The 21307-nt window shown below is 36.9% G+C and overlaps 3 protein-coding genes across 8 annotated transcripts in view; 2 read left to right on the top strand and 1 right to left on the bottom strand.

Moving 5' to 3' along the window:
- LOC117982357 (multiple inositol polyphosphate phosphatase 1-like) overlaps window positions 1–21307 on the top strand; it is an 81552-nt gene that overhangs the window by 23356 nt on the left and 36889 nt on the right. The window lies entirely within an intron of this gene.
- The window catches only part of LOC117982117 (uncharacterized), a 140921-nt gene that overhangs the window by 91104 nt on the left and 28510 nt on the right, over window positions 1–21307 (top strand). For 3 of the 6 annotated variants that reach the window (XM_069498837.1, XM_069498838.1, XM_069498836.1), the window contains exons 3-7: window positions 11061–11241; window positions 14366–14427; window positions 15095–15265; window positions 15798–16786; window positions 16904–17072. In XM_069498837.1, the coding sequence (XP_069354938.1) occupies window positions 11061–11241; window positions 14366–14427; window positions 15095–15265; window positions 15798–16786; window positions 16904–17072 (1572 nt within the window). The remainder of the gene's footprint in view (window positions 1–11060; window positions 11242–14365; window positions 14428–15094; window positions 15266–15797; window positions 16787–16903; window positions 17073–21307) is intronic. The other 3 variants (XM_034968412.2, XM_034968414.2, XM_069498839.1) reach the window with 2 other exon arrangements.
- LOC117982118 (uncharacterized) lies at window positions 1673–9596 on the bottom strand. Its single transcript, XM_034968415.2, has 4 exons — window positions 9323–9596; window positions 4795–4970; window positions 3871–4037; window positions 1673–2109 (listed from the first exon to the last, which is right to left on the bottom strand). Exons 1-4 carry the CDS (start codon window positions 9489–9491, stop codon window positions 1914–1916), a joined length of 708 nt encoding a protein of 235 aa, XP_034824306.1. The 5' UTR covers window positions 9492–9596; the 3' UTR covers window positions 1673–1913.

Genomic DNA, 21307 nt, shown 5'->3' with positions numbered 1-21307 from the left:
CAAGAGAAGCGGATCTTCGGAAACTTCATCCTCAGTCACTAGACTATCTTACAAGTTACTCATTCAGCCATAAGCAAACAAGTCCCAATTTTTGCATGTCATGGCCATCAGCAGTAATGTGTTCTTCCATAAATAATGACTTTCATGTTAATAAAAACTAGCTATATCATCTTGCATCATCATTCATGTAAGCAGAGGAGTATAATTAAATCTTTTCAGTCAATGAATCTTTCACATTAGTTTGGCAATTTAGTTTCGCGACTCGTTGAGCTATGTCGATCGCATTCTCTGTTTCTTGTTTGAATCCAATTTCTAATTTGATTAGGTATAGGTACGCTTCGAGCAAGGCTCACTTCGAGGCCGGCTAAGTGACTTTCTTTCATGGAAGTAGGAAGTAATAATTGTCGCTCTCTTTTCAGCCCGACAGCTAGCAACCAGATCCACGTTTTTGAAACCGTGTGTAATCTGTCAGAAATGGATCTGTTTTAACATTTTAGATCGATGATATTAACCTGTTACCTACTGATCAATTTCTGTACATTAAATATATTTTGGAAATTTTAATCGAAGAAGGCTTTCATTGACATAGATCCCAAAACCGTTTTTTAAAACCCCCGGGATGTACCCCTAATCGGTTTCATTAGAAAGGCAATAATGTGAAGATGTTTTTAGACCACTCAAATGATGCACTAGGCACACATTATGTTTTTAGCTTAGTAGCACATGCCGCTATTAACAAATAATTTAAAAAGATATCTAGGAAACTGTAAAGTTTCTATTGACAATTGCAAGGTATTTATATTGCGAGTGAAGACGTTTCAGAAGATTGCAATAAAAGCAAACAGATATTGCACAAACTCGACCAAGGCTGGGTATTTCTGTTTTACTTCACATCAAAGAGGAGCTGGTTTACCGAGAAAATGTATTTTGTTTATGACTTTTCTAATAAAATAACTTTTCCCTTATTATGAATCGCTATAATTACGAAATCTCCATTTTGTATAGATTACCTAATTTAAAAAAACTGGAATCACTATCCCTACCCATATTATAAATGCGAAAGTGTGTTTATTTGTTGATTTGTCCTGCAATCGCGTCGCAACGTAGCAACGGATTGACAATATGATTTTTTGCCTGAGTAATTAAAGATCTGAAGAGTACGACATAGCTACTACTACTTGTCGTTCTGGAAAATCAAAGAGTTTCCCCAGGATTTAAAAATCCTAAATCTACGCGAACGAAATCGCGGGTATCAGCTAGTTGAACATCATTAATAGGTAGTAGACGACGACAACAGATGGCTAAGCAATTCGGCTGTCCTTGTGAAAAGAGAAAACAGTTCGATTTTAATAAAACTTAGCATTGTCTTGTATCTGAATTAAAAAAATTAAAAAATCTGACAATAATACGTTTGGCGGGGCCTAATAATTTATTATCATTGATTCAGCGTATATAAGTACAACGCCTTATTATTATTGGGGTTCAGAAAAATAGCAGCAATATTATTTATAGTAATAACATGATTCAAGTTAGATTCAAAATTCCTTTAGTTTTGCGAACTAAGCTAAAATCTTTATGCTCCACATAAACTTAATATGCATTTATTCTGAAAAATATAAATACAGCTACAATCGTTACAGGAAACAAGTTCAATAAATTGCAAATAAAACAATATGTCATTATAAGTTTATTACGGATAAAAACATTCAGTTAAATTATTTTTATAACGTGTAAAAATTCATTAGTATTCATAGTAGGTACCTACGCTAAAATAAAAACATTAAATTAATAGTGCTTGCAAAGGTTCCGTATAAAGCGGTAAAATATAATATTCAGTAATAAAAGTGGAATTTCTAATGTTTTAAGAGACGTAATACTTTGTGTTGTACCACCAATTTCTTCAGATTTTCATTTTATTCAACTTTTGTTGCAAATATTTTTAAGTTTTCAGTGCTGGTGTTAAAGTCGATTTCGCATTGTTCTCCGAACTGTTTGTACGGAACCTGGTATAAGCACTCCCACCCTGCTTTGTCTGCGGAACGCTGTGCGGGCTCACTTGTGAATATTCCGCCAGTGACACTCATGCCCTCTTCTTTTGCAACGAGCATTCTGAAAAGTTTATAAAAATAAGAAAACAAAACTGTAAAGCTCAATATACAAAAATAAATGTCTTGACTCACTCAACGACTGACTTATCAACGTCCAGCATAAGCTCTTGGACCCATGTAGAAAGCTAAAACATTGCACTAAGGTTCTAAGGTTCTCTTTATAACCATTCATCATCAATCGATAGACTGCTGGACAAAGATCCCTTGTAGGGACTTCTACACACCACGGACTTGAGCCGCCTGAATCCAGGGGCTCGCTGCAACTCGATTGATGTCGTTTGTCCACTTAGTGGGGTTCTGCCAACGCTGTGCTTTCCGGTACGAGAACCTTTTTTTAAAGAAAATTATAGCACCGTCCTTTATATTGTAGACAAGGAATACCTAAAGCTGGGTTTTTCAAAATTCTAACGGGATTGAAGCCGTGGGCACTTGGGATGTCGCTAGTTCCTAATACTTGGAGGCCAAACTGTAGGCATATCAGTAATCTAAAGGCAGGATTATATTATTAGAATGAGTGTTGTTCCCTAGCTGAGGATTGTACGAGTATGGTTGGAATCCAACTTATTGTGCTAGTTCCACACAAAACTCATCTTGAAGCATGATTGCTTTGGCCATTGTTTCAGGAACTGGTACGTAATGTAGTCTATACGGAGCTATATATACATATAGTGTTAGCGTGATGGTTCTACGACAGCTGTTATTCTACAACCGGCATAGTCTAGGTAGTACTTTCACAGTAACCGAAATGTACTGCATCTGAAGCAGATCTGAAGCCATATCTGCGAAGGGCATACCTACTACGATAAAGCGGCGATAGCCTAGTAGTTAAGACTTAAGAGTTATTGCTGTTATACCTATCACTTGCTTTAACGGTAAAATAAAACATCGTGAGGAAACGTGCATGCTTGATAGTTCTCCATAATGCTTTCATAGGTGTGGGAAGTCTGCCGATTCACACTTAGCCAGCGTGATGGATTATGGCCTAAACCTTTCTCATTCTGAAGTGCGATCAGTACTGCGATGGGCTGGTAATGTGTTGCGGTGATGATGAATATACTAAATTCCAAAACTTATTTATTTATAATGCGATGGAAAGTTACGATCGCCAGCGACGTCCCTTGATGATAATAATGGTTCATCTTCCAAAATAAAGTGGTTTATCGTCAATAAAGTTCTAACAGTGCGTAGGTACCTAAGTCATTTTTGGCGGATTTTAACGTTTTTCACCCGATAGTTCACCCGCTTTCATTCGACCAATCAGTCTTTTATTTCGTCAATAAAATATTATAGGTACCTACACTAGATGATACCCGTGACTTCGTCCGCGTGGATTTTAGTCTAGAAATCCCGTGGGAACTATTTGATTTTACGGGATAAGAAGTAGCCTATGTCCTTCCCCGAGATGTAAGTTAACTGTACCAAATTTCATCGAGATCGGTTAAACTGTTGGGCCATGAAAAGATAGCAGACACACTTTTGTATTTATAATAGTATGGATAGTATGAATCAAGGGTTGGTAATGAATATTTTATACAGTTTTATTACTCTCCTATAAAGTACCTAGACCTTGACTTACGCACTGTTAGAACTTCATTGACGCTAGGTATATATAGATAGAGTTCCCGGAGCCTCTCAATAACGCGCTGAGGAGGGCCACCGAGGGGGTTTTAGTGGGTAGAAATCCCACATAACCCGATTGAGTATCTTCAGAAGATTTCCCCCTCGAAAAAAAAAGGTATATATAGATAGTTTTCATACTAACCTACACTTTAGCAGCTCAACGGCTACACCAAGGCCCCTGTACTCCGGAGTGACAGACAGGCCAGCTCCCATGAGATATTTGCTCACGTCGTACTTGTCGTATATAGCAGTCACTTTCATAGTCTCGCTAAACATGCGGAGCGACAACAGCCCGGCTTTTGTTTTAGGCTATTGTAACAAAAATGGGGCATGTTACTTTAAAGGCTCCTTTGTTGAGGCATTATTTTTACTACAATATAAATACTAATAGGAATTTAATTCTCTCATTTATTTAAAACTGGATGATGCTCGCGAATTCGTACGCCTGGATTTAGGTTTTTAAAAATCTCGTGCGAACTCTTTGATTTTCCGGGATAAAAAGTAGCCTATGTCCCTTTCCAGGTCATAAACTATACCCATGAAAAAAATCACGTCGACCCGTTGCTCAGTTGCGACGTGATTGAAGGACAAACCAACTAACTAACAAACCTACAAACCAACAAAAACACTTTCACATTTATGATAGGGGCAGTGATATCTCATAATTTAAAAACTATTAACAAAAAATTAAAATAACAGAATAACAAAATCAACAAACAATAAGATAACAAACAGAAAAAACAACAAAAATAACAGAAACAATAGAAAAATCAAGTAGGTATATGATTTCTCAATTCAGGATCATAAGCTATCCAGGATTCAATCCGGGGAATGTGCCTCTAACTTTTCAGAGTAGGTATATCATTTGCTTTAACGGTGAAGGAAAACATCGTGAGGAAACCTGCATGCCTGAGAGTCCTGCGTAATGTTCTCAAAGGTGTGTGAAGTCTACCAATCCGCACATGGCCAGCTTGGTAGACTATGGCCAAAACCCTTCTCACTCTGAGAGGAGACCCGCGCTCTGTAGTGAGCCGGTGATGGGTTGATCATGATGATGAATCCTTACCGGATTATGATCAACAAAGTGACTCTTCTCCTGTGGCATGCACATATTGACACCTATCAGGGTGCGATCATTTCCATCACCATCAGACAGGAAGCAAGCCAAACTCATGTTCCAGTTAATAATAGACTTCAATAGCACCCGATACTCTTCGATTGCCTGTGGATCCTCTGCAGTACCTGAAATCACGAATATCAATTAATTTATTATCACTGAATCTGTGTTAATATTCCATGATTGAGCACCCTCAGGGAATTAATTTGTCGAAATGATTTCCGTATTAAATTTGAGAAGATAATTAATTCTGGAAGTGCTTAATTCCCGCTGGAATATCATCAATGTAGAATTCTGGTCTTCTGGCCAGAATCCAGTAGGTAATGAGTTCGCACGCGACTGCAAGATTCGCAGTATATACCCACAAGAGGCGCCAAGGTACTTTTTCAGTGCTGAAAATGCTAGTGATGTCAGCAGTCAAGCATGTAAAAATAAAAAATAAAATCAGGTTTTTGTAACTCATTTCGTCTCTGAGCTAGAGATTCGCGGAAAAACAGACAGGCAGACAACAGAGTGACTTTAATTGGGCCCCGTTTTTACTCTCTGGGTATGGAGCCCTAAAAATTGGACAAGCGCGTGTCAAAACACGCGAATGATAGGGTTCCATAGCTATCCTTACTAGTAGTTAATTTTTTGTTTAAAAAACTAAGAAACCTCATTATCGTTATCCACCCATCGCCAGCGCGGGTCTAGCTGTAATATAAAGGCCAAATATCTGGAAAATACATTGAAGAAATTCTCTCACTACATACACTCAAGTAGTCCTGTGTATACTGCATTTGACCCTCGATCCAACGTCCGAACGAGAGCCTCTTGAGATGTTGGTCAAGACTCTTCTCTCTAGTACAAGCCCATTGACCGAAAGATCTTTAAGCACAATGACATATTTTTGTGTGAAGAAGTTATTCAATTAATATTCCCTTTTAAGCTTTTACAAGTACATCACTACCCCTATTATAAATTTAAAAATGTGTTTATTTGTTGGTTTGTTGGTTGTTGGATTGTCCTTCAATCACGTCGCAACGGAGCAACGGATCGACGTGATTTTTTGCATGGGGGATAGTTTAAGACCTGCAAAGGGACAAAGGCTACATTTTATCCCGAAAAGTTCAAGAGTTCCCACGGGATTTCTATAAACCTAAATCCACGCGTACGAAGTCTTGGGCACCAGCTAGTTTTTATATAAAAACATACGCTTTTGCAATAGGTATTAGGTTAATAGCTATAGGGTTAATTAGCTTTAGGAAATGTATGATAAGTTTATGCATGCTGTGGTTGCCTAAGCACACTATAAGCTTGTCATTTTGTGAATGTATTTTAAATAGTTAAAATTGTTTTTGTGACTGTTTTTGTGAATGACTAAGCTGTTGGTAAACCCAATAAAGAAAATAAAATAAAATAAAAAATAGGTATTATAATTCACTGCCATAAGTGCCTCTTCCGGATTTGTACCGGAAGTGTGATTGATATATTGCGATCATAATCTCTTGGAAATACCTACTTTCTTTTCCTGTATTAAAAAGTATCCTTGGTAGGCACGTCTTTAAAATGATTCACCGGTTGAGCAGTGTAACTGACAGACAGACACACGTTCAAATTTTATAATGTGGCATATATGTGCCTATATGGGAAGATGCATATCTAGTATGACGATATGTACCTGTATGTTGTATAAATTGTATTCAGAATCCTTTTTGTTGTTAAAAAAAGCGGCCAAGTGCGAATCAGGCTCGCGCACCGAGGATTCCGAACTACAGTCGTATTTTTTCGACATTTTGCACGATAAATCAAAAATCATTATGAATAAAAATAAATAAAAATCTGTTTTAGAATTTACCTACTGGAAAAAGGCCCTTGCATATGATGCCTCATTTGGTATAGTAATTAGTTATCCTACTCTGAAAATTGAAAATGCTAATTATTTCTTAATGAACACGTATTTTTTTTTTGATGTAACCACAAACTCACGGTTTACTTTACTTGTGCTATAAGACCCACTTACCTACAAAATTTTATGATTCTAAGCCAACGGGAAGTACGTTATAGGTTTTCTTAAGGACACGACGAACAGACGGACAGACATACAACAAACTGATTCTATAAGGGATTCTTTTTTCCTTTTGAGGTACGGAACCCTAACAATTAATAGCTTCAATCAAGTAGTCTGACTACGTGATTGTGTCCATAAAACAAGAAAGTAACTTTTTGATATTCAAAGCGGGTTGTTTGCGTAAAGCAGACACTAAATTCTCTTTAATCCTTAAAGCCCGCTGGATAACTATTAGCTCAGATGGGGTTGCTCGGGCTTACAGCCAGTGACCCCGGATAAGTGATATCACAATACATGTTTATTACCGCAGCTAGCTGTTATTGGTTAGATGGTTTAATACTATGAAATAAAATCATCTAGAATTACATTACTATCGGAGAAAGTTTAACTTTTGTTGAACAACCCACCGTACCTCTCATGGCCCCACCGACCTTGCCGAACTTGCCGATGAGCCGAACGCGGAAGGGCGCCTGTTCGGTATTTGCTCGATGGCTCTTTCCCGAGGCGCCTTATTGACTCCCTACAAATTCTTTTCTGTCTCATGCTTGTCCCTGTATTGTCACTCTCCCTTTTTTGGGGCAGACGTCACAAATACGGGAGATCCCCGTCACCGATCGTGGTGTCTCCTGTTATCCACATCCTCTCCTGTTATTGCATATCAGTCTTTGCTCTTACTCTCGCTCCCCTTGAAAGCTTTGGCTTTTGAACAGTTTTATTAGGATTGGCTTTCGTATATTTAACCCTTAAAGCCCGCTGGGTAACTATAAGCTCAGATGGGGTCGTTCGGGCTTACTGCCAGCGACCCCGGATCACTGATGGTACAAATTACAATACATGTTTATTACAGCAGCAGCGCTTTACTGCTTTAATGGTGTAATGTATAAAATTAAATCAGACAAAATTACATTATTTTCAGAAGAAACATGTCTTTTAAACAGTTTAATGTGGAATGGCTTTCATAATATATTTTTTAATGCACCGGCACGGGCCCCAAAAATATGATTACTGAACTATATTAGCTCTTGTATATACCATTTTACACATAATATATTCGGTAATAAATAATTTTTTTTTTTAATTTTTGGTGTAGGTATACACACGGTAAATATTGAAGTCGGTTTTTTTTTTTGTAAAAAAAACGACGAGAGTATGGCCACCTCCGACGCATTATTATTGACACCTTGTTGTTCACTGGTGACCGTCGAGGTGATTGCCTCGTCGACGACTTGTTGATGTTGAACCTAAAATTGTAGTTGCAACGGTGTTGTATTGGTGTCGAGTCGGTGTAATGTGCAAAGACCTTGAGGCTATTCTAGAACGTAGAACCTTGTACGTCGGTGGAAAAATAAAGTGTGAGAGTGCACATAAACCTCTGCAGTTTAGAAATCTCCTTTATAAAATCAAGTTAAACGAACATTTTATGTCCTCTTATTCCCACAATTTTTCACGCTCGTGTGAAGAGCGAGAATGATAAAACAGGGCAGGTTTGCGCCAACATAATTGGTCGGAGGGAGTTCTTAGCGAATTTTCTTAACGACATGGTATTTTCTTGCGTGAAACTCCGACATCGTAAGATGGGATTTAGTTAATTGCAAAAAATCTTTACGTCCTGAAAAGGGTCGCTGCTTTGATTAATGTTTACATCTGGTGTATGTGATGTCGTACATGGCGGCATTTTCGCTTTACATTTTTGTCTGCCTTTGGAATAAAAACATACTACGTGGTACGTACGTACTTTATATACGAGTATATAAAGTGTTATTTTATTTAGAATAGGAACTACAAGATTACTTGGACTAGGACTATATGATTTATTTATTTATTTTAATTTAACATAACATTTAATAGAAAAAACCTCAAAGGAGAGTCTGCCAATCTGCACTGGGCCAGCGTGGCAGTCTATGGACTAAACCCTTCTCATTCTGAAAGGAGACTCGTGCCGTAGTGGGCCGTAGCGGGCCGGCGATGGGTTGATCATGATGATGACTCAAAGGAGATCAACTACAGTAAGCTGCCAGAGTTTCTAGAGCCACAAAGGCCGCAAGAGGCGCATTTTTTTAGTATTGAAAATAAGAATGACGTTAGCAGCGCCTTAAAACTGTGTCAGCAAAGATCACGTCAGCGCCAACCTCTGTTGATATTATCAACATTTCATTGAAGCTATCGATACGGCTGAATCTTGCTACTAGCGTCAGAACATTTAGTAGGTACCAATTTGAAATACATTTGACGACAACGATGACCTTAGAATAATAACTAAATGGTTCTCAGTATAAAATAGCAATTTATTACAATATCTCAAGCAAATGTACCACAGCCCACAGACAAGTTGTTCAGAAAAGATAGTAGGTATAGTTTTTAGTAGAAATACCAAAAGGTTCAATAAACTAAATCTCGGTCTAAAATATTCTTTTAATAAAAGCTTACCAGCTGTGATCCACCAAACATCTTCCCGTATATAATTCCCCAGCATAAATTCCACGGCCTCACTCCACAGGGCCTCTGGAATATCTTCTATTGCGAATACCAATGTCCTCCCATCTTCAGCGATTCTCTCGAAACTGCCCCAAATCTTAGGATATTCCCGCGAAGTCATTCTTTTATATTGCGAACCCGCACGAAGCTTTTAAGCCTTTAAATTTGAAAAGCACTTGCGCTGTAGTAAAAGAATAAATTGAAACTGAAGTGTCTTTATAATGTGAGTTTGTAGGAAACTATAGAGTATGTTTGTTGGTATAGATTTGCAAAGGATCTTATTTCTTTAAATAGAAGGTGATTCAGTAAAGTTTTCTCATTGTCAAGTACAAGAAATGATGGTAAAAATTTAATAATAAGCTATGATCCACAGCTTTGTCTGCCTAAGAAAGCCTTTCTATCAAATATTAGAAGAACCAAAATGTACATATAATTTCAAAATATTGTATACTTACCTTTTTTATTTCAAACTAGCCCGTGACTTCATCCGCGTAGTTTTACGTTTTTAAAAATCCCATGGGAGCTCTTTGATTTTTCGTATAGATTATATGAAAGGCAAAACTAATTGACTGACATAATATGTATACTGACAAATATGGCCTATAGCCTATAGGCTATATTTGTTATTTAAATTAGAGATCCCTACAAAAAATATTGTAATGAGCAACCCGTCGCTAGTTTATTTATAAAAAGCAAGCACACGGCAGAGCACACAGAGCAGGCGGCTTTCCAGATTTTAGTGTAAAAGGTACCTGTGAAAATAAAGTTAAAAAATTAAGTGACATTAAATGATATTTAACATTTGGATTGAAAATTCAATCGAATTTTGCAATATTTTTTTTTTTTAAAGTATTGAAACCACCTGTATATTGTCGAGAAATACAAAAAGGTCAATGCAGAGTATATTGTTATCCTTGTTAATAATCCTTGGTTATAATTGTGGTTGTATCAGAGTACAATACTATTGTGTTACAGAGTCAAACACGTACCGGCGCCTACCATTGTTTACACTTGTCTTATTACCTATACATATAAAAGCAAGAGCTGACTGACTAACTGACTGATCGAACAACGCACAGATTGAACTACTGGACGGATCGAGCTGAAATTTCGTATGCAGATAGCTATTGTAACGACGTAGGTATCCACTAAGAAAGAAAGAAAGAAAGAAAATTCATTCCCTAAAGGGGTAAAAAGGGGATTGAAATTTGTGCGCGGGAATAGGCTAGTGAAAATATAATAACATTGCTCGGCTAAGATTTTTTCATTAAAAGAGTCGAGCACTGTTTTACTTAGGTAGAGGTTGACCCGTGTTTTACAAATTGAATAAAATTTAGATTTACTTAACGTAGATTTTGCGGAATACAGCCACAGTAGGTGCATATCATACCTACGTGCTATAGAGCAACAAGTGCCAAACGCAACGCATTTTTCAGTAATGAAAATGCCAATAATATCCGCCATATTGATTTCGGTCATATAAAAGGTAGCCTATCTCTCCCGAACTATAATAACTATTCGATTGACATCTCATTTATCAAAATCGACTCAGTACTTAAGGCGCTACGTTGGAACATACATAAATACAAACATAATATATTCATACAAGACTACTATAACTCTTCCTTTTGGCTTTGCCGTAGTATGGTAAAAAAAGCTTAGTCCTTAAAGTACATACATGTTTTTTTAGGTTCAGTGCACGGGTGCTCGAGCAGACGTGCGCGGTATTGGACAAACGACGTGTGGCGGCGCTTCTGGTCTGTGGAGGAGGGTCTGCTGCAGCCGCCATGGTCTCTACTGCCTCCCGCGCTGGCGTCCCAGTGCTGCGCGCATCGCCCACCCACCTGCATCTGTCTTATACCATTGCTAACGTGAGTACCTTGACGTCTTTAGCTCTGATGTTCAGTGTACTGGGCCTAATAATGTTATACAAGGTCTTTTATAAAGGTTTCGGCTCGCGTACCTACCGATAAGCGCAGTGTAGAACGTCCTTCAGCCCGCTAGGACCTGAAGAAGGTAACGGGAAGCGGGTGGTTGAGAAAGGCAGAGTACCGTGTTTGGTGGCACGCACTTGAAAAAGCCTATGTCTAGCAGTGGGCGCATATAGGCTGATGGATTGGTGGTGGCGGTGGTTACTTTACCGTTCCACATTTTAAAGAAGTTTTACAATTTGACCAACCCTCAAACCATAAAAAAATTAGCTGTTCCCATATTACATTTTGTCGCGTGATATTAAAATTTTTGTATGGGACTGCTTATTTTTATGGTTCCGTACCTCAAAAGGAAAAATGGAACCCTTATAGGATCACTTTGTTGTCTGTCTATCTGTCGGTCTGTCAAGAAACCTACAGGCTACAGGGTACTTCCCGTTGACCTAGAATCATGAAATTTGCAGGTAGGTAGGTCTTATTGCAGACATTCGGGGGAAAATCTGAAAACCGTGAATTTATGGGCACATCACACAAAAAAAACTAAATTGTGGTCATAAACTAACAATTAGTATTTTCAATTTTCGGAGTAAGATAAATATATCAAGTGGGGTATCATATGAAAGGTCTTCACCTGTGCATTTTAAAACAGATTTTATTTATTTTTATGCATCATAGTTTTTGAATTATCGTGCAAAATGACGAAGAAATACGACTGTAGTACGCAACCCTCGTTGCGCGAGCCTGACTCGCACACTTGGCCGATTTTTTTATTTAATGTAACCCTTTTGGGCGACTCCTTTTGGGGTTAGAAATTATCCTGTTTCCGAAATGCCTTGTATAGAAGTTATATAGAATTTTACACAAGCTACGCTAACTTGTAAGCGGTCTCATAATCTAATTTATTTAATATTAAAAATTTTAAAAGAGTTAAGTAAAAGTTAGTTTTTTATAAGAAAATATAATATAATATATGCATATAAGAGCTAGGAGAGTCTCTTGATAAAAATTGCTTACGTAGGCTATCGAGACGAGGTCGAAGACCCTTCAGACATCTAGACGATCTTATTAAGTCTACGAAAAGAAGTGCTTTGTCAGCGAAAATATTTAAACTCAACCGCAACAAAACCACTATTGTGCAAAGTCTAAACAGCAATTTTTTAACTAAACGAATCTTCTTAGTTTCATTTTTGACAAACATAAAAACTATAACACATAGGCAAAAATTGCATATATGTCACAATTTTATTATTGCTAACCGCCTTAATCCATACTAATATTATAAAATTGCGAAAGTGTCTCCGTCTGTCTGTCTGTCTGCTAGCTTTTCACGGCTCAACAGTTTAACCGATTTTGATGAAATTTACAGGTACAGAGTTAGCTTACATCCCGGGGAAGGACATAGGATACTTTTATCCCGGAAAATCAGAGCGTTCCCACGGGATTTTTGAAAAACCTAAATCCACGCGGTCGAAGTCGCGGGCATCATCTAGTATTCCTATATAACTTTAATACTCTTTTTAGGGTTCCGCCTTTATAAGCCTCCGCTGTCCGTCCGCCAATCCATCCGTCTGTCTGTCAGCAGCCTATATCTCATGAACAGTAATAGGTAGAGAGATGAAATTTTCGATAATGGTTCGGAACCTTTCTTGTGCCACTCACACTAGACCGGTTTTTTACAATAAACTTTATGTGAAAATATTTTCTACGCAACAATTCTCGTAAATGTTTTGATTTCAATTTTTGATTTCGAAACTAGCAAACAAGCAATAAAAGTTGAAAGCATTGCATGCATAATCTGTTTGATCCTTTTTCAATGCCGAAAACGTTTTCATTTTGAAATACTCCAATTTTCATTCATCGATAGCTGCTCGTATGTTCGACAAAGAGTGCCTACTCAATAACAGTTATTTTGAAAAATCTCTGATCAAGTTTTGCGATCCAATATTTTGACATCCACGGATGCGGATGCGGATGTCTGAATTAATGCGAATGTTCCGCATTTGCGAATGCAGATGCGAATATCTGAAACACCTCTGATGGGTACCATTGTACACTCTTTGTTGGTCAATTAGCAAACAAAGATAATCAACTAGCAAACACGCGCGAGGCACGCGCTACTCTGGCCCCGCCCACGTTCTTTGCAGGTCGTTACTTGTTAAAATTTACAAATATGAATCCGCATAAGCTCTGCATTCATTGATGCAGATGTGGATGTCTGAATTAATACGAATGTTCCGCATTTGCGCATCCGTAACATCCCTGGTCATAATCGCAACGAGTATAGGTAAATGTCACACACACAAGCATAAGAATTTGTCTTAACTTTTTCAAATACAATTATATGAGGTGTGCTTATCTGGAGTTTTGTAATATCTTTGGTGAATTCATATAACAACATAGGTATATTGCTGACGTGTGGTGGTAATTCATTATACCTTTCTACGTTCCAACATCACGATTGCTTCTGATTTCAAACACGTACCTATATAAGTAACGATTTTACTTTATTCTGCTAGTTGTTTCATTCAAGCATCGTTAAAATAGTAAACAGCACGCAAATGATTATTTGCAAATGCCTAATAAATAGGTATGTAAATAAGATCTATACAGAAAATTCTCATTTCCAACTCATTTCTGAAATAGACCATAAGCATTAAAATAGAGTGGTGGTCAAAACATCACATTTATTGTAGTTTCACATGAATTTTATGTACAGTATCTGAGTACAAACTTAATATTTTATTTTAAGCAGTTAGAAAAAGAAAATAAACTCGGAACTCAGATGAACGAGTGTAACGCTATAAAACTTAATGCTTTTTAACTCGTAAAATAATACGGATTATCTGAGTGCATCAGAAACTTGGGCGGATCTCGCTGCGTTTTACCGCATTTCTCTCAACAGTGTTAATATATTCTACGTTCATATTTCATTTTCTATCCACCAAAGGTTTCGACCGTGTCGCAACGAAATGATGGTCATTTATAATCCACTTTAACAACGGTTACAACGCGACGTGAACTAATAATGGCGTCCCTTTAATAAAAACTTTTCATATTTCCTCAGGAATTGCTGCCTCTGGAGATACGATTGGAGATAACCGCTAGAGAAACATTACACGCACTCAGGTTTGTTAGAGTCATCACCTTAATTATTATTATCCACTTAATTTCTGTAATAATATTTTTTATTAATAACTTCAAAGTAACTTGTGAACCGTATTTGTGCTGAAACATTTATGTCATGATTTCTGATTGAAAGCAGTCAAGATTGGAACACAATGATCGCGAAGTCTTCTTTAGATTCTTCCTGCCTATTATCTTTATCGTCTCAGAGGTACTGAAGTTAACCGTAGCAGGGAACTATTAATGGACTGTAATTAGTAATGAAACTGAGAAAAATAATATTATGAAATACTAGTGAAAAATAATAATAAGAAGGTTCGCTTCAATAAATTCAGTGGTCTGATAATAATAATAATAATGATCACGTAGTAGAATACATAGTTTATTTTGCAAGTGATATCCAAGCAATTAAATAACACTCGCTTTGAGTGAAGGAACATAATATCGTGAGGAAACCTGCATACCTAAGTTTACATAATGTTCACAAACGCATGTGAAGTCTGCCAATTCGCATTTGGCCAGTCTGGTAGATATTATGGCCTAGCCTTTCTCGTTCTGAGACGCTCATTCTCAGTTGTGGGCTGGCAATAACGTTGAGAATATAATTCAAATTATATTTTTTTTTATATGGTACAATAAAACCAATCCTATATGCGATCATTTCATTCAGCAGAGCCACCCTCCTGCACACTCATTGGCATACATTTACTTTGCTTGCCGAGGAAGATATACATACAACGCTATCTCTTAGGAAGGATCTGTCTTCAATTCTTACCACTCAACCACTTAATCCTAAATGGCTTTCGCTTCCAATGAAATACACTCGTCGTGCTCTTTTCAGGTAACTCACTAAATCTCCTAACGTTTATTCTCATTTTGTAAAATATACGTGATTCGAAAATTGGGAATAGCTGGGACGATGTATTCTGGTTGTTGAGTATCTGTTAATAATTACATGTTGGTTTTTTTGGGATAGTTATGTGGTCGGTCTCAGATCCTTCAGACATTAATTAATTCAGATGGTCACTAATGACTGAAAACAGGACCGATAGCTTAACTGCTCTTAAAGCACTGAGTCCTGAGCACTGAGTAAAAGGCTTTTGAACTTCTGAAATGGGTCAGCCATCTAGAAACCAACTTGGATTATCGACTGATAAGATTTTTCGCAACTAGGCACGTGACCCTCGTATAGACCAAGTATATAATCGAAAATGTCAGCAATTTTACTATCGTGATTAAAATGACAAACATTTTTTTTGTAATTCTATATCATCAGTCAGTGTAAAAGTGTACGTACAAATGATTCGTCTTATGCGTAATCCTATGCGAATACTTATCTACTATAGCCACTGATTAAAAATTTTGTTTTACAGACGTCTTGCAGAAGTATCAAGGCTAACCCGAGGTGTCATTGTCTTGATATGTGACATACATTATGCTAAGCATGTGATGGATGAAGCTAAACGTCTAAACATGCTCGAAGGACATTTTTTCTGGCTATGGATTGATGCTTCTAGCGAGTTTGATGTCTTCCATAATATCGGCAACCGAACACATTTTGCAGAAGTAAATAATCAAGAACTTAATAGTTTTAGAAATAGGGATAATGCAATAAAATATGAAACTGATGACTATGAGCGCAGGAAACGAGATGATGCAGACAATAATTCGATAGAGAAGGGAAAACTTGTAGACATGACGAGAAAGTTAAGTCAGATTCCCAGTAAAAATGTTAGTAAAGAAAATCACACTTCTGTAAAAAATAGTTCAAGAAATTCGATTTTTCGTAATAATGATAGTGATATAAATAAATTTGAAACGCACATAAATAATAAATTATTATATGTAAATTTTAGTCGTTCGTTTAATAGTAGTCGAAATATTAGTGAAGAAAACGTAAAGAATTATAATGTAAATGGCAAAGGCGTTGAAACTTCTAAAATCGAAAACAATTCAATTGAGAAGGAAAGTAAATCTTCTCTTGATAGAAATAATAGTAGACGTACTAGTTCTAGCAAATTAAAAAATGAATCTTTTAATAAATATGTAAATAGCATAAGTGCAAATGAATTGTATGAAAGCAAAGATATGATAATGGAAGAAAGAATTGTAAGTAGTACGAATAACGAAGATTTTAGAGATACTTTATTATTTTCAAGTGATATTAGCGATTTCATGATGAATCCCACGGTGCATGCTCCTACGATGAATAAAATTAGAGATAAAATTGAGGATCGATTAGATCGGTTAATGATGAATCAAGATGATGAACCGATAAGTGATGTAAAAAGGAACGTATCTTTGATATTTGATTCTCTGCCTATTGGACTTCTGGCATTATATCCACAACCTATGAAAATTGGTGAGTATAGTTATAAAATAACGCTTTCTTATTGGATATCTTTCTATGTTGGATTTGACAATTTAAAAACTGCATGTGTTTGTTTGACCATACCTGCAACCATGTCAATATTATCAGATGATACGTTTGCCCGCGCCGCAGTTCGAATGATGGTGGGTGGTCTACGTCGAGTGTTGAGAGCTTGCGATGCATGGTCGGCGCAGGCACAATTTTTTAGCGACGCGGCAGCATCATGCTGGGAGGAACCTAGTGATGCTGCTTCTGATTTTTCTATGGAATTTGTAAGGTAAGAAAGTACACAGAGAGAGCTGCCTGGCGAACGAATGGTTTAGTTACGTTTTTGATGAAAATACCTACTTATTTTAAATCTGGATGTTTTTGACCCTTTGAATACAAATCTGAACAAATTTTCAAACAAAACGGCATAAAACTACAAAATTTAGTCAAAAGTTCTTGATTTCGATCAAAACGGTACAATTACTGTAAATTTTCAACAGCTTTCATTAAATTTTTTGCTCCTCTTGTAAAATTTATTTTCATGCAATTACACCTTTTTGTTCGCAAGCTGATGAATTTATTTTAATTAGTGTTAATTTAATGTTGTTTTATTTTACTTTTAATTTAGATATAAGTTTCTTAATATACATGTAGGCTCGCCGCCATTTAATTGTAAACACTTTGCTCATTGAACATCACGTCATCGCCCCACCGTCATTGTGAGATTATAAAAGCGGATGCGCAGTGTGTCACGAGACATTATTCGTGTGGCTCTTGCCGAGGGCACTTCTACGTAGACACTATGTGTGTCGTACTGTAGGTTATTATAATTGTTGTTGTGACCTAATGTGGTTTAAGACGTTGAGGTTATAGTACTAGGTTGTGAAAGGTTGCTGTGAGTGTGTTTTGGCGATCTAGACAGGTTGTTTATCGGGTGAGTCCTTTGTATCGTTCCAATTTGTATTGGATAAACGTGATCGTTGTAGTTGATGTTAATTGAACTAATTGTCGTGTGCTAGGTTAGCTGGTTGGTCTGGGACCGGTATGGGGACATGGTGGAGCCGGTTGCTAGGTAGGGTTAGGTTTACCTACGTTACGTTACGCTAGTGGTTTTCACGTGTAATAAGTGAGTATTACAATGATTGTAATTGAAATTACTACCTTCTGATGTCGGCCATCCCCTTGTTCTCCGACATACACTATTAATAACAAAAATTTGAGAGTAAATATTTCGATACCAGCCTATTTAATACTAGTTTTTAAACATTTTGTTAAAAATAAAATGTGTTAATGAACAAATAATTTATTTTTGTACCTACTTAAAATTAACAAATACCCCAGATCCGGGAACGTACATTACAGCAGATGTCCTGTAGACTATAGTACACATCCGTCACATAAACATAGTGGCCACTGAAGTTCTGCCATGATTTGTGTTGAATGAATTGTGATTTGTGAAACAAAAGCGAAACTGCCGGTTCTAACGCATAATTTGACTACGAGTAAATTTCTTTTCCAGTCGTGAGAGCTGCATGTGGTAAATTTCTCATTCTGAATTAAAAATTAGATCAAGTGGTTGATGTAATCAGTACCTATTTATTAGTAGTAGTTGGTCAAGACAATTGAATCCATATAAATAATATGTAATTTGTGGTACCTAATAATTTAATCATCGCAGACAAAATTTAGGCACTCCAAATATAAATTTATGACTTGAAAATTTCTCACGAGTACGATAAAAATTTCCCATGCCATAAAGCAAACAGTTAATGACCCGACAATAATTCGTGGTTTTTTTGAGAAAATCTAATGTCGGATTCTGCCATGAATGATTAAGTTTGCAGTGATGGATCTCTTTAGTGTCAACGTTTTTATTATCCTACTTATATTTTTATATAACACGTAACGTAATGTTTCGGTTTTTTAGTGATGCTAATTCATATTTTCATGGAACAAAACTCGATAGTTCTTGTTCTATTCAAAAAGATTTATCATCAAATTGGTTTTATCTTAAATTGATGAAAGTATAGTATAGAAATGAGCAACAGTTAGGGAGTCACTGGGGCCGATTCTCTTGTACACAATCTCTAAACTAAACTAAATTAACAAGTCTAAATCTAGTGCTACTCTTTTCCGCAAGAAACATTCTGAAAGGGATAGCAATAGATTTATACGTGCCATTTTGGTTTAGTTTAGAGATTGTGTACAACGGAATTAGCCACGTCGGCAAAATTTAGTAAACATTTAGCATTTTCAGCTACATTGAAATCCATCTACATAAATCATAATCAATTGCTACAATTTGACTCATTACGCTAACTGAAGCTTTAAATTGCTCAAATACCTTTCAGTTGAAAAGTATTCTCGTCAGTTCTCTCGCATTTAAAACAGGGAGATACACTACAGAATGGAATGGTAACAAGCGTGGAGCATCATCATAAAAGCAAATTGACTAGCGAGTCCGACAACGGCTCGAGATTACTTTTACGTCCCTCTATCTAAAAGGCGAAGGTTGGTCGGTTTATATCAGAGACAGTATTAAGCCGGTTCCAAATGGCTTGCGATTTAATACAAGTTGAATTCTTTGTTATTTGATTCATTCTTCTTTTATGCTCTTATCTCTGAAGTTCACTTGATATTTTCTTCGGATTTTACGTGAACATAAGGCGTGGTTAAGTCACTACATATTATTATATTTATTCTCAAATATCTGTGGTTACCACCAAGGAAACAACAGTACCTATTCATGGATTAAAAAGGACTAGAGACAATATGTTACTAATAAGGACTACTCGTTTTTCTAAAACCTCGACGTGAATCATCAAATAAATATATCTACTTTTTAAAGTCTTTGGAATTGTAAGTAACTATTAATTATGTACTTAACTTTTTTACTAGCAAACGCAAATTCTAAAAAAGACCGTGCTCGTCTTCTCGCTGTCTCTGCAAAAGAGTCCGGCTACTGGCTACATGCTCTTCCCTCTGCCAACCTGGGCACTCTGTTAGACCATACGACACTTTCTGTTTTGATTGGTCTTAGGCTTGGCGCCACAATAAACCAGCCTCACCGTTGCCACTGCGGTGACTGCGTTGACGCCTTCGGCCACCATGGGCTCTCCTGTTCGAGAAGCGCTGGTCGCTTCTCCCGCCATAGTACCCTTAACGACATCATCCGGAGGTCCCTTGCTACCGCCCATGTGCCAGCTGTACTAGAACCTATTGGTTTGGCACGTGGCGATGGCAAGAGACCTGATGGTATGACGCTCGTACCGTGGAAGATGGGCAGGTCGCTTGTTTGGGATGCAACTTGTGTAGACACTTTAGCTGCATCCCACATTCAGGCGACCTCCTCTATGGCGGGTGCAGCGGCCATCAGCGCCGAACAGGCCAAAAGGCGCAAATATGAAAACCTCGATGGGAGCTTCGTATTCGTGCCTTTTGGTGTGGAGACCTTGGGGCCGTGGGGCCCGGGGGCTCGAGCTCTTTTTGAAGAAATTGCGAAAAGAGTTATCGAGTCAACCGGGGACCCGAGAGCTGGCAGCTACCTTGGCCAAAGAATTAGTTTGGCCATCCAAAGGGGTAATGCTGCCAGCATCTTGGGTACAATGCCTCGCTGCGGTGGTCTCGATGAGGTTTTAGATTTAATTTAATTTATTTTAGTTTTAATTTAATATTGTTTTCTTTTTTTTTAGATTTAAGTTTATTAATAGTTTATTTGTTTCCATCTTCAAGTAATTATTAAATAATAAATGTTAATCCCTTCTAACTTAATGAAGTAAATTACAGTTACCTATAATTATGTAAAGCATTGTAAGAAAACTAACGCTCACTTTAGTAAACCTTGCTATGCAACCCCAACAAACAAGTTGGCAAACGATATTTAAATTTCTACATAAAATTCTGCTTATGTTGGTATGATCTGTAGAATTTACTGTAGTCCCCACAAGTCGTTTGAGCTCAGCTTTAAGCTATAAAGTTGTCTTTTGTGCACATTGCATTTTCACCTTTGAATAAATGGAGGAACCAAATTTCGAAATAAAAATAACGTTGTCACTATTTCATGAAAATTTAAACTAAGATATGTGTATTTATTTGTAAATTAAAATTGGAATTTTTTTATTCCAATTATTAATATTGTTTGTCTTTGTGTTAATTTTATATACCACCAAGGAAGATACTTATAATACGCAAGAAATAGGTATAAGTATTTTCATTTATGCCTAAACAACCAACCAAACAGTGAAGGAAAATATCGTGAGGAAACTCGCAGGTGTGTGAAATCCGCACTTGATCAGCATGGTAGGTTCAAAATCAATATATATATATATATATACTTATAATAAAACTGTAACAGGTCAAATTCTGTACATTGAAGATATTTTGAAATTTTTTTTTCGAGGGCACTCTATAATCGATACTCAACCCAAAACTGTAATTTTTTTCATTTTTGTCTGTCTGTCTGTCTGACTGTCTGTCTGTCTGTCTGTCTGTATCACGGCCGGGCATCACGCTGAAACTACTGAA

The sequence above is a fragment of the Maniola hyperantus genome, chromosome 5 (assembly GCF_902806685.2).
Source record: "Maniola hyperantus chromosome 5, iAphHyp1.2, whole genome shotgun sequence".
In the NCBI taxonomy this organism is placed as follows: Eukaryota; Metazoa; Arthropoda; class Insecta; order Lepidoptera; family Nymphalidae; genus Maniola; species Maniola hyperantus.
The sequence above is the reverse complement of the archived record's forward strand: the minus strand, read 5'-3'. Positions and strand labels throughout refer to the sequence as shown.

Coding starts and splice junctions, on each gene's coding strand:
- LOC117982118 (XM_034968415.2), bottom strand. CDS start 9,491: ATGACTTCGCGGGAATATCCTAAGATTTGGGGCAGTTTCGAGAGAATC. Junction 4,971..9,322: donor TGTTTGGTGGATCACAGCTG/GTAAGCTTTTAT, acceptor TCGTGATTTCAG/GTACTGCAGAGGATCCACAG. Junction 2,110..3,870: donor GTTGAGCTGCTAAAGTGTAG/GTTAGTATGAAA, acceptor TAAACTTTTCAG/AATGCTCGTTGCAAAAGAAG.